Below are 13,724 nucleotides of genomic sequence, written 5' to 3' on the forward strand. Positions count from 1 at the left end.
GTCTTTTTACTTTCTTTAGGTAGAGCATACATCACATTTTTGTTACTATATCTTGGAAAAATATGCTACTGTATTTTGATAAGAAGGTGAAGTTTAATTTTTTTTTTAATTGATCCTATTTCTATTAAATTCCTAAATTGTAATGTTGCTCTTTGTTTAAAGGCCTTTCATTTTTCCTCGGTATGTTTTTAAAATGTCTTTTTACAAATTGAAGAAAATATATACTTGGGAATTTGTAATTATTTTTGCAACTGAAAATGCCTGAACTATAACTCAGGCTTTTACGTAAAAGACATTTTTGTATATGCAGGCATGTATACGTTTATTCTACATTAATTCTGCATGGCATTATATAGTGAAACCTCTATAATGCTCACCTGTAACTGCTTTTTTTCCCTTTAGAACAGTGATGAGAATTAACTTTTTGTTTCCCCTTTGTCAGTAAACTGTCTATATATATTATTTTCCACTGAGTGATTGCTTAGTACAGGTTTCAGAGTTTAAAACATAAAAAATACTGTACTATTGATTTGTGAAGAAGTGGCCATCTTAGTTTATTGTCTTTGAAAACTAAATTAACTGAGATTTTTACTGAATACCAGTAATATCACTATTACTTATTATGGGCTGGTTTTGATGCATTCAAACTGCATTTGAATTTTGCCAACAAAACTTTGGCTGTGGTATGGAAAATATCAGCACAATAAGGCAGTATGATTTAGAAAATTTAGTCTAATGTATTAATTTTTGCTATTCCAATTATATCCTGTATGTTATGCTTGGAAGTGTCGATTTGCTAATTAATAGGATCGATTTTGGTCATACCATTTCACAAAAGGCACATAAGAGTTCCTAACAAAGCATAATCAGTTTATTGGCAAGCAAAATTATTATTTTCAAGACAATGGGTTAGATGGCCTTTTTTCATTCAATGCTTTCCACTGCCAACTAATGCTAGTTTAAGAGTTGTTTCTGTATGGATATATAAAGTGCTGTAGCATGGCATTAAATGTGTCTGATGAGCTGGTTTTCTTTGTTCAGTTGTGGAAAAGATCAGTAACTGATAAAGGAATCTAGGAATTCCTCTTTGGAGGAATGTTCTGTAGAACTATTATTTGGCACGGTCCTCAGATGGATCTCTAAACACTTCCTGTAGAATGAGTGAGAAACTAGTAAGTTGGGAAGATAACTCTGAGAGAGTGAACGTTGTCCCAGACGCCAAATCAAGCTGTAGTGCTTCTTGCTAGCTAATGTATTTATCTTATAATCTCTTATTTAATAAAAATGGCACAATTTTTTGAAAATAATTAAATTAAAATGGCTAGTTATAAAAGCTATAGTGTTGTAAAAATATTATATTGTATGGGTTGGACTAGTTCAGGCTTGCACTTCAAATGGCAATGTTAACTTCTTAGAAAATTATCTTGCAATATTGTCTGTCTCCAAAACAATTTCCTCAACAATTTCAGCTTCCTATTAAAGCAAACAAATTCCAAAGTTTAGCCCAATTAAAATATATATTTTATATGCATATATATATATATATATATATAAAAATAGTGGTTATAGCTGTGATGAAGTGTGTGTGGAAAATATGACTCGAGTATTGATTTGGGAATTAGAAGTCAGATAACTAAATAATTCAAAACCAACCACACAGTCCTTTCCCTGCCTTTGGTGCTTTGATAAAATTTCATGGCTTGAACCTGAATCCACTGTTGAGGATTTGGCAGTGTGTAGACTGCCTCGCTCAGCCAGCACAGAGTCACCTTCACTCAGTGTAAGCAGCACAGTAATTGTGCAGTTCTTCACTACAGCTACTGCTAGAGGGTGAAAAAGAGACTTTTGAAGGTGTTTTTTTTTTAAGAAGAATTCCTTGACTTGGTTGTTTTTTTGTTGTTTGGTTGTTTTTTTTAACGTTCTTGTTTGATTCATTCTTTTTGCATGTTATGCAATAAAGTTTCTTTTTTCTATTCATAGCACTGTTGTATTCCCAACTTAATTCCCAGGTTTGTAGGTACTCTGGATAAAATTGTGACATTTATTCAAATTCTTAGAAATTGATCTCTTTACTCTCCTCATCATTTTCACTCCTTTACATCCCTCAAAATTTTTTTCCTGTGAGAACTCATTATGGCTTAGCTTTTCTTCTGAATAGTCACACTGCAGCTACTGGGGAAAAGTGGAAAGAGTCACCATATGCAAAAAGAGAGGGCTGTGGTTGCTTATCAAAATGCAACACAAATACTTTAGTCATGAGAGTTTTAAATGAAAGAGGTAGTCATACTCAACTGAAATACAGCCTATTAACTTTAAGAGATTGTTTTGGGTTTTGTTGTGGGATTTATGGGTTGTTTTTTGTGGTTTGTTGTTTGTTTTGTTTTGTTTTGGGTTGTTTTTTTTTTTAAGCATATGCAGTAACGATATCAGCACTTGTTTTGCCTTTATTGTGCACCCAGATTCTCTGATGACTTTCAGGATTTATGCCACTGTGTTTGTCAGCTGGTGTTACTCTCTTCACATAGTTTCTTTGGTAACAAAAATAATAATATATTTGTAAACAGCTGGGGTTTTGAAATCACATTAATTTATTTGTTTAGATAAAATTCTTTAAAGTAAATGCAGTTTTACACTGGAGTGATTACTTTCTGTGGGAGGAAACAGTGGTAGTGTCCAGTGAGAGACAGACAGCAAAAAACATTTTTGTTTGTGTCTTGGTTCATACCAGCCTGGTTGTTGTGTGTGTAGTTCTGTGTTATTTAAGGTTCTTTATATTTCTTCAATTTATTTATTTTTTTAATTCTAACCTGTAAAGTAAGAAAGAGCAAACAGAGTGAATAAGATTATTGACTGATATATGCAAAGAAGTGTTACTGAGAAGCCTCTTAAATTACTGTATTTCTTACTTTAGTATTTTATTAACTGCACATTAGATAGTTAGATTTGGTGACTTCAAACATTTGTAACAGTTCCTGTTTAAATGCTAAAAGGCCTTCATGGAAGGCTTTGTTCAGTGTGTTTTCTTCTATTTTCTTGACCCATAACACAGTTTTTAAAGGGACTCTTCTCAGGTCGTATTTATTGAAAGTTTCCTTGTGTGCAAAATGGCAAGAGATTATTATTCCTTCTCTAATACTGAATATAACAGTGAGCTCTCCTTGCTGCTGTATAGGAATTAAATCTTTTGGCTGAGTTCTTGGCACAGCTCTAATGCCTTTGCTAGTCTGGCAGTATAGAAATTTATTAAATCTTAAAGTGGTTCAGTGAAATACGAATGTGAAGATTTTTCTATTCTTGAAATATTACACAAAATCACTATTTAACAGGTGTTTGTATTTGTTCATTTGATTGTCTCTCTTTTATCCATTCTCTGTGTTGTTTATCCTTATGTGTACATGCCTGTGTATTCCATGCAACAGATAGAATCATAGAATCATAGAATAATTAGGGTTGGAAAGGACCTTAAGATCATCTAGTTTCAACCCCCCTGCCATGGGCAGGGACACCTTATGCTAGATGTGTAACTTGATGGCAGGTGTCTTGAATTCTTACACCAAAGTTCTATTTCAGGGTTTGTTTTGATTCCTGAAGTGCATTTTTGAAACCTTGCATTTCCCCAAGTGTTTTCTTAGATGATTGAATATTTGTTTTAAATAGTTTTATTTAAATAATTCATTAATATTTTTGTCTACGTTCTCTGATATAAATTGTACATAAAGTCTCTGGTAGCTGCTGGCATAGTATCTCTAAACTAATTTTGAAAGACAGTTTACCATTACAAGCGTATTTGGTGTGGATGGAGAAGAGAACTAAGCTTGACAGAAAGGCTGAAGTACATGTGTAAGCATTATGTTTCAGGGACTTTGAAATGATCAGGAAGTACTATGACAGCATGAATTTAAACTGCAGTGTTACAGCAGTAGAGGGGGAGCTTTTTCTTTATGCTCTAGAAACTACTTTGGTTTTCTAGTTTGAGAAGTTGAAGTAGGAGGCAAAATCATCTTTCTATAAACTGCCTGTGTTACTGAGAATAAGAATAAAATGTGATTTTTTTTATGTTGCTGACAAATTTGAGTCTGTTAGCTGTTGTGCACAGCTTTGTGTGGAATATCCAAACCACATTATTTATATACATATATGGTTAAGTTGTGAAAAACTGCTGAGAATTTTTGGCATGAATAATTGAAAAAAAATTCTGAAACCTCAGAGAATAGCTTAAAACCAGGATAGTTGAATTGAAGGTTTAGCTGCTTAGTTAAAGTTGAATATAATTATAAAATGTAGCTAAAATGTTTATTGTTCTGTTCTACCTGGATTTGCAAAATGCATGGTTTCACCGACTATATCCACACCCAGCTGGCTAGCAAGCGATCTTGCTGGCAAATTTTCACTTTTATTTGAACTGACCCATTCATACCTGGTTTTCATTTGTCTTTGTCATGTCCTTTGGTTTAACTTTGTTCTCCTTACACCCCAAATTTTTCCTCTCCTTTTTATTGTAAACTCATGGCAGGGCCTGCTTGGTGAACTCATACTGTTACAACAACAAATCCAGCAGCACGAAGAGGAAGCGCGCAGAGCCGGTGGCCAGTATAACATGGGCTCTTCCCAGCAGAAGCGAAAGGTGATGGCTTAAGGGAAAATGTGTACTGTATTCACACTAATCAGATACTTCAGCCTCCTGCATTTGAGCTAGAAAAATCTAACTAATTAAGTCATGGGCTCAAATAATTATTACCACCAACTTCACTAAAGATGTATAGGCCTGTTTCAGTTTAACCAAGTTGTATTTAAAGCAAGGTGTTAAAAGCAGAGCAGGTACTTTGTGTCGCTTTGAACTTGTATATTCTCTGCCCCTATAAAATCTGTTATTTAAAGTACATGCATTAAAAATGCATTTAAGGAAAGTATGTGAATAAATGTCGTGTCTTCTCTACTGTTGCTTACTTAACAGTAGCTCTGTTTATAAGAGTATAGGTATTTACAGACAATATGTTTCTGGGAATGTTTTTTCCTGCTTTGTACTGTTACCAACCTGAAAATTACAGCAGCTCCTTAGAAACATTTTTGCATGGACAGTTAAATACTGCTGTTATTAATAGACTTTACTATGTATTTATCAAAAGTATTCCTCTGTCTGTTTTCCCTCTTAAGGGACAATTTATACTGATATGCTTTAGTTGTTGATCATCTGTATGTAATTTTACTTAGTTTAAGCTCTGATCAGTTTATTCATTATTATACAACTCAGATGAATTGGAAGAACTTCCTAAATTGGGATATTTTACTTGTCTAATCTGTTACAACCTGTAATTCTTAACAACATGGCTGCTTTCACTGCTTCTGTGCCCCAGAAAATCTTTTTGAGTGCTCATATTTTTCAACAGCTTTGGAATTGAACACTGCATACAGAGCTTTATCTTCTGTGAATCTCAAGATATCTCCCACAGAAAGAGGAACACAGATGTGAATTAAACTTTTAGACATAGTTGCATAACTGCAATTGTCATGCTTTGTAGTCTGTCAACAAAAAAGGAAATCACAGTTCTCTGAAACGACAGTAGCATTCATAAATTCAAATATTTTACTTCCTTGCTATGTTATTTTTTTATGGTTTAGAGTTACAAACCCTGGTCACTCTAATCTGTTAATCTTCCTTTTAATTAGAACAAACAAGAGAAAGGTGAAAGGCAATTTTTTCTCATATTTCGTTTGTAAAATTTATTAATTAATATTCTGTCTGAATTTAAAAGAGCAGTGATGTATTCTGTCCTCAGTTATGGATCTAGGCATTGTATTACAAAGATTGTACACAGTTCATTGAGGGAGCGGAAGTACAGAATAGTAGCTTGAAGTTTATAATAAAATGTGTGAGGATGTAAAAATTACTGGAAAGGCAGTACAATATTCAATATATAAAAATGTATCAGCCTAATAAATGCACTCTGGAAAAAAGTGAGCTTGATATTATATTTATTTCCGAGTGAAATTCTACCTTGTGAGTGCTTTCTTGCAACTAATTCTGCGATTCCTAAGCTGTGACATAACTGTAAGGGCTGTCTTTGTAAATGTCCTCCAAGGCAGGTACTCTGTGTTTTCTGGATGTTGGAAGTCTGACTTTCCTTGTATATAGAGAGTTTTAATTTAGCATTCAAATGTGCTGTTTGGCATACATGCCTGATGACAAAGAATGTGTCTTGTTTGTCACATTAATAATTTTGCTTGAAACAAATTGAAAGAAATTTCAATTTTGTTTGAAAACTATTTTGTTTAATATTTTGATATGAGAATATACCTTCAAGATTCCAGTCATTGATCCAAATTGCCTATGGAGGAAGAAACTGTTAGTGTCATTGAAATAAGTCATCGCATGCCCTTTTGACAGGACATAAACTAACCTTGTTATTTTTTAGCTGAGTTGGCTTGCTTGCTTGTCTGCTGGAGAACATGATAATTTCATTTCTGTTCTTGGAAGTTCTGTTGCCCAATTTACTTGCATGTTTTCCATTTTTAATTTACTCAGTATTAAATCTACTTCATTTGTAAAGTAAATAATGGTAAAAATAGCCCCACAGCCAGGAGAGGTTATTAAAAACAAAAATGTAACTGTTTGCTTTTGATTTTTTTAATTTTTTTTTAATTTTTTTTTCCTAACCTTTTGATAAATATTTAGCAGTATAATTGATTAGCCTTGTATAGCTGCTGTGTGCATGGCTGCTTACTACATGCATTTTGTCTGGGCCTAGTTGCTTTAATTTGTATTGCTGGAAATCATTGTAGTTTTTTGTAGATGATCAATTTAGAATTTTTATAGTCTGATTAGAAAATATACAAAACCAATAACTGGGGTATCAGAGGCACTGAATTTTCAGAGGCACTGAATTTTCAGAGGCACATAGTTATTTTATACAATGTGTGATAAAGGTTGTTGGAAAGCAACCACTGCAAAATGTGCATAAGGAGCTTTGGTAACCTTAGTAAAGAGGTACCTACATCTCTATGCAGCAGCCCTTGATTAATAAAGGGCCCTAGAGTTTTCTTTTCTTGTAAGTCTTTATGGTGGCAATGGGGAAAGAAGGAGGAATCTTGATGTACAAACCAAACTGAACTGAATTAAACAATATTGATGTGCCTATAAAGAGACATTTTGATACTTGATTTTTTTTTTAGAGATTATAGATTAGTCATATGATTTAGCACTTTCAGGTTGTTACGATAGTTTAGCTTTTATTGGCAACATAAAAATTTTTAGCAGTAGTATGAATTGTATGTTCAAATTACTGCATGTACTAACATGCAAAGCACACCTGAACCAAATGCTGGAGCATATACATAATTCTAGAGCTGTTTATTATTTTTGACAGAACTTACCTAGTTGTCCTTGTTAGAATTAATCATCTAATGCTACATAATTCTAGATAATACTTCAGATCTTGCAACATGTAGCTCTGCAATATTTTTGCTTACTGTACATAAAAGCACTCTTGTGGTTAGAGGTAACGTGTCTATAATCTGTACTTCAAAGATGCATCAAGGCCTCAGAAGTACTTTGAGGAACAGCTTGCTTAAGAGCAAAGACCAAGAAAATGCTAACTGCTTTGAAAATCTGTATCCTGTTTTTTCCTTTATTTTCTTGCTTCTGACTCTCCATCCCATCCTCTTTGCCCTCCTATTTTTATTTTACCCTTATGTGTCTGAGGTGTTTAAGGTGTGTGTATATGTAAATGCTTCTTTACATATACGACTTTGTGGCTGCATGCATCAAGTTGTCCATGTGCTAAACTAACCCTGTTTCTGATGTGCTTTTGCTATCACTGAACTAATTAACAGAAGTAGACAGGAAGTCAGTTTACTGCACTTCCTCTTTGTTGTTTGTGAAGAAGAAAATAATTTTTATATATACGGGAGTGTCAGCTTGGTTTGGTTTGGTTTCTATGAAATGAATTCTTCATGTATTCATGAATGCACAATCCTGTGTATTACAGATTTAATAGCTAAATAATATAAATCACTGTGAATAACTGTGGATTTTTTTCGTGTTTAATGTGTAACAATTGGTGTGAAATTATAGTATCTAAATTGATTTGTGTCTAAATGACAGCTGTCTTCTGCATGATAGATAATATGCTTTCTGATGTGAAGCTAACTTGAGTTGTAAATGTCACATGAGCTTTATTTAAATACTGAAGCTTTTACCTGTATTGTTCTTTCAGGTTATTAGTTTTCTAAATTTAATATTTAATTAGTCAACCATTAGAATTTATGTTGCTTGTAAATATTTACATCATATGACACTGTATCGCACCATTTATGCTTTTGCCTCTGTGTTATTAAAAGAAGTTTGAACAACTTATTACATCTTGATGAACCTATTTTGAGAATATTTGACTAAGAATGGCTCTAATTGCCTTACCTTACTACACTTATGCCTTGAACCTCAAAATGTTTGTATTATAATATCCTAATTTTTCCAGGCTTTAGTATAATTTAAATATTTTAAAATAACCCTTTAAGACTGTCCTAACTACAGATTATGAAGTTATGCATGCATGTTTAGTATTATAATTCAGAAAAACAAATACAAAATAAGAATCCTTTGAAGATTCAGAAATAATAAATGCTTAGCTGGAAGTATTCTGTAGCAAGCAGGTGTTTTAGTGATTATATCCTATTCAGATTTTACTAACTCAGGAAATGAACATGCAAAATCCTCAGAGTTTGACAACAAAAATTAAATTTAGGGTAGTTAACAGAAAACTGAGCACCATGTAGAGTTTGTTTTTCCCTAAGTTTGCTTTTCCAGTTTTAAGTCTTGAAGGGTTAATTTTTGCATTTGCATGTATTGATTTCAGACATCTTTTTCTTAATTTGAACCTCCTGTTGCAGATGGGACTTCCCGTCAGAGTTAAATCTCAAATGCTAATTGAAGAATTTTCTTGCTTTTAAAGTCAGTTTTCTTACATGAAATTAAGCTTCCAGTTTGTGATTTGGTTTCTTGCAGTGGATAAACTAAACAGTGAGTTAGTAGACATGATTATTTTTCTTTGTAGATTTCTGACAAAGAGAAGATTGATCAACTTCAAGAAGAACTTTTACGTACTCAGGTAATTTTTCTGAGTTACTGATGTCTTAAGAGGAAATTTGTGTGCAGCAGACTGAGATTTACTAGACAAAAGCACACCTGAACAGATCTGATAAAAATGCAGTGCTTTTTTCAAACTTTGAGCTTATCAATGTGGAGTTGACTGCTAGCACAAACCAAAGGTCAGTCCAGTCTGTTCTTTCTGTGACAATGACTGTCAGAATGCAAGGAGGGAGTGTAAGAATAGGGCAAATGTGTAATCTTACTTTCTCTAAATACCTTCCTTGCCTTCAGTGCTATATATTCCTGAAATGCATAGTTAGCCCAAGAGTGTTACATAAATACAGTGGTGCGATTCCAGTTCTTAAGTTGTTATGCGTGCTAATTTTACTCGTAACATTCTACTACTCTCTTTATCATCATTTCAGTACTACTAAATATATCTGTGATAGCTTTTATGTTTCAATAGCACGTTTGTTGCAGAAAGGAAATTAGTTTACTTATTAAGGAGTTACATTTTAACCCTTTAATCTTAGGAGATGTCATTTCTAGTAAAGAAGCTTTTAAGTGCATTTGCTGACTCATCAGAGGTCCAGGTGGAAAAATAGACATCATATAGGATATGTGGGGTGAGACATTCAGTGGCATTCACGGGTAGCAAAGCATTGGGTTTGTTTTCTTCCATGAAAATCTAATGAATATCTGTATTGTGAAGCAGCGAGTAGTTCTTTCAATTACAGCTGTTTTTATGATTGGACTATTTAGCATGAAAATTAATGTGGGTAGTTTGAAAGCTCTTTCTCTGCCTTCTGTTTGGGATTTAAGAGAACATTTAATCCCTTTAAGAAGCTAAAGAGGATGGTGCTGTTCAAAGTGATGTCCTTTTCAGTTAAATCAAACCCTAGAAAATTTGAACAGCAATGACAGCTATTGGTAGGAATTTTTAATATTGTTGTAACATTTTTATATATTTATTATTTTTAAGGCATTTATTTTTTGATATTGTAATATTTTTATATATTTATTATTTTTAAGGCAGTTATTTTTTTTGTAACAGCTTGAAAGTTGATGTGTTTTATAACGTACACATGCCAAATACATCGTTACATCATACAAAACAGTTTTCAGAGTAGATATTGGAACTATATTAATGTCTCATCTTCAGAGAGAGATATATATACACATACACATATATACATATATAGAGAGAGAGTAAAGAAAGGGTCTAAACTAAGCTTGCAAATTCAAATTGAAGCCCTACAATCTTTTTGGTTAAGCAGCCTGTTCCCACTGACACTAATTTCCGTCTGAGTGCAGATCTGTAGCTCCTTTGAAAATGGTACTTGTTTAAGATGGTTAAAGATTGATTTATGTATCCTTAGATCTGAACATTGTGGTCTTATTAAAACTTTTTAAGCAAAGGTGTTGTGTTGCTGCAAAAAAGTCCAACATTCTTCTCTTAATGATCTTGTTTTTTTTAATAAACTGTAGTGGTGACAAAGGTTTTTTATATCTTTGAAATACTTGCCTGAAGAACTTGCTTATGTGAGTGTAGTGTTTCTGTAATTACAAAAGTATATTTGTACCATTGTTTTGTAGCTCAAATATCAAAGAATGCTCGAGCGATTAGAGAAGGAGAACAAAGAACTAAGAAAATTGGTACTGCAAAGAGATGACAAGGGAATTCATCAGAGGAAGTTAAAGGTACTCATGAGTCACAAATCACATTGAAATATAATTATGCCACATTTTTCATGATGCTATTCTAAACTGTAGTTAATTCATAGATTAACTTTTAACATTTTTTCTATCTTTGCTAACTTTTTGACGTGTTAAGGTTTTTATACTTTTTTTAACTATTGGAAATGGCTTCAGTTGAAGAGCACAATGAGGTTACCATGTCTAAATAACTTACTTAAGTGAGTGGGAAATGTGGATTAGATTTTTGATGTAGCTTTAGTGTATTTTCTAATAGATATACTTCCAGCTCCTCACACACACAGCGTTTTGTCATAGGTCTTGCTGTGTTCAGTAGAAATATACTTACAGGGTTCTGAAACATGTTTTAACAGCCTTGTATAAATCCAGGGGCATCAAACTAAGTATTCTTTGCTTTTGTCTGCCAACATCTTGAGCATTTTAAAAATGGATGCTTTCTACCTCAATCTGCATCACTGACCAATATGGATCTTCCTCTTTCCTCTGTGAACTGGAAGATAAAGTGTTCTTGTTTGTACAGAATGAGGTTGATAGTTTTATACCCTTATTAACACTTACTGTTCAAGCTGAAAATGCAAGTGTAGATGTTTAATGTAAGAAACTCAATTTGGCTTCTCAACTTGGAAACTGAACCCTGAGTGGTTTTGTTCTGTTACACTGTACATAAGACCCCTCATTTTGCTTATTCAGCAAGGTGCATCTGCAGTATTTTCATCCAGAGAAGAGAACGGGTGGCTTTGCTTGGTATCATACTTCATAAAACAGAGATTTCTGCTGTATAGACACTTTAGGTTTCAAGCCATCAGGAGAAAATAAATACATTTTTACAGATGAGTTTATAGAATATACACATGAAGTAGACTGAAAACCAGTCTTTGTTCTGTTAATTGGTTACGTTTTCTCTCTGTACATTTTTTTCCTAGAAATCCTTGATTGATATGTATTCTGAGGTACTCGACATCCTGTCTGATTACGATGCCAGTTACAACACTCAAGATCACCTACCTCGAGTAAGTAGATAAAAAAAGTTCAGTTGTTTTTTTTTTAGTGAAACACCGGTCTTATAATTGAGTATAACAATTGTATTCCGGAATAATCCAGAGCTAGTTCTAGGCTATTTTCTTGTAACTCCAGAGGTTTTGCGTAAGATACACTCTCAATTTTAAATGCAGCAAGAGAATTTTGAGAATAACCAATGTAATTCTTTTTAGTGTGTCTTGGCTCATAGATAAAAACCTGTCTAGTTACAGATATTGCTGCTGTGCTTAGCTTTTATTTTTAAATGGTTTCGGGCCAGGCACCCCAGCCTTCTCAGCATTGTAAAATGACTGTTGTTTCCCACATGTGGAGCGGAGGAGGTAAGTTGCCTGGCTAACCTCCCCACAGTAGTGCTGCTGTTAGAGGGGTGAGTGTGAGAAGGGATTTGGCTAGCCTCATTGCTGGTATAAGGGAGAGCCAGGAATTCTTCCTGCTTGCACAGCCACCTGTAGCACTGGTGGCTTCTATAGAAGGCCAATAAGATGGTTACATCACAGCAACTACATCAGAATTCAGCCTTGTCCAGGTAAAAGTGCATGAGTAGTCTTCAGTGTTTCACCTGCTGAGAGGATTTTGTACAAGAAGAGAAGAAATGCCTGCCAAGAGAACAGCAAGCCTTTCCTCTCTTCATTAGGTGGCCTGGCAGGTTAGGTCTGTAGGGCAGTAGACTGCTGTCTTAAGAGCAAGTCAATTTTTTTGCATGACTAAAAGTTAGTATTTTTTTAAGGATTTAATGTTTAAACCAATACATTTATTGTCCAACATCGTACAGCCAGTGTTGCTACGGATTAACATCTTTTTAGCCAGCTTTTGTCTAAGCTTCTGAATTATCCTGCTGAAAGCCAATGGCTGTTTAAACTTTCACTTAAGGTGGTGGTAGTTGGAGATCAAAGTGCAGGAAAAACCAGTGTGTTAGAAATGATCGCCCAAGCCCGCATATTCCCTCGAGGGTCTGGGGAGATGATGACACGTTCCCCTGTTAAGGTAAGAAATATGATCTCTGAATCAATATTTGCTGATATTGTTCTCCCTCTGATTAAGCCATTAACTGAAATATATGTAAACATTAAGTTATAAAATGGCTTCTAAGCGAGTTGATGCAGTCAATGACAAAACTGCTTCAGACCTATATACACTATCAGACCCATATATACTATCAGAGTAGTAGTTTCTGCTGTAAGTAGTAGCGTGCTGAATAAACGTTATATATAGTAGTCTGTCTCCAATGGGGAGTGTGCATATGCTATCTACATCTTGTGTTTCTCTGTGTTAGATTTGCATACTTTCTCATACAAGGCTTTTACTGTTTAGGTAACCCTTAGTGAAGGTCCCCACCATGTGGCTTTATTCAAAGACAGCTCTCGGGAATTTGATCTGACCAAGGAAGAGGATGTAAGTACAAAGAAGTGACTGGAAGTTAATGTGACTTTTATTAATTCTCTGAAAAAAAATTTTGTCTTTGTGAGATGTTAGCCCATGTTTAATTAGAGTGAAATAGATATAGTGGGGCAAGGCATTATATTAATTACTAAATTATCTCTTAGTGTGGTTTTTGGCTGGCACTAAAGTGGGTAAGATACAGAAGGAGTTCTTGTGCCAAGACATTTTTGGATTATGTGATAGTCTGCAGGTAATCTCTCATTTAGCAACCCGTTTACCCGACTTAGTTATTCAACATACATTTGAGATGGTATTTATAAAGAGAGATCTTAATTCAAAATAAACTTGTTAAATTATGTTTATTTTTCTTCTGTCACGATTATAAGGACTTCTATATTTGATATATTTCTTTTCTCAAAACAGCTTGCAGCTTTGAGAAATGAAATAGAAATCAGAATGAGAAACAGTGTGAAGGAAGGATGCACTGTTAGCACTGAGGTAAGAC

At 33.9% G+C, this 13,724-nt stretch overlaps 2 protein-coding genes across 9 annotated transcripts in view; both read left to right on the plus strand.

Moving 5' to 3' along the window:
• PLAAT1 (phospholipase A and acyltransferase 1) overlaps positions 1-13,724 on the plus strand; it is a 118,487-nt gene that overhangs the window by 67,391 nt on the left and 37,372 nt on the right. The gene's annotated exons all lie outside the window — the stretch shown is intronic.
• OPA1 (OPA1 mitochondrial dynamin like GTPase) overlaps positions 1-13,724 on the plus strand; it is a 53,331-nt gene that overhangs the window by 8,197 nt on the left and 31,410 nt on the right. For 4 of the 8 annotated variants that reach the window (XR_009743231.1, XR_009743232.1, XM_061452802.1 and 1 more), the window contains 7 exons: positions 4,514-4,624; positions 9,051-9,104; positions 10,682-10,786; positions 11,725-11,811; positions 12,710-12,823; positions 13,151-13,231; positions 13,643-13,717. Coding sequence is in view for 4 of the 8 variants with exons in the window: in XM_061452802.1 (XP_061308786.1) it covers positions 4,514-4,624; positions 9,051-9,104; positions 10,682-10,786; positions 11,725-11,811; positions 12,710-12,823; positions 13,151-13,231; positions 13,643-13,717 (627 nt within the window). In the remaining 4 variants the exon portion in view is untranslated. The remainder of the gene's footprint in view (positions 1-4,513; positions 4,625-9,050; positions 9,105-10,681; positions 10,787-11,724; positions 11,812-12,709; positions 12,824-13,150; positions 13,232-13,642; positions 13,718-13,724) is intronic. The other 4 variants (XR_009743233.1, XR_009743234.1, XM_061452805.1 and 1 more) reach the window with 1 other exon arrangement.

The sequence above is a fragment of the Pezoporus flaviventris genome, unplaced genomic scaffold (genome assembly GCF_033815535.1).
Source record: "Pezoporus flaviventris isolate CSIRO_AGI_PZ_B2104156 unplaced genomic scaffold, CSIRO_AGI_Pfla_v1 ptg000013l, whole genome shotgun sequence".
NCBI lineage: Eukaryota > Metazoa > Chordata > Aves > Psittaciformes > Psittacidae > Pezoporus > Pezoporus flaviventris.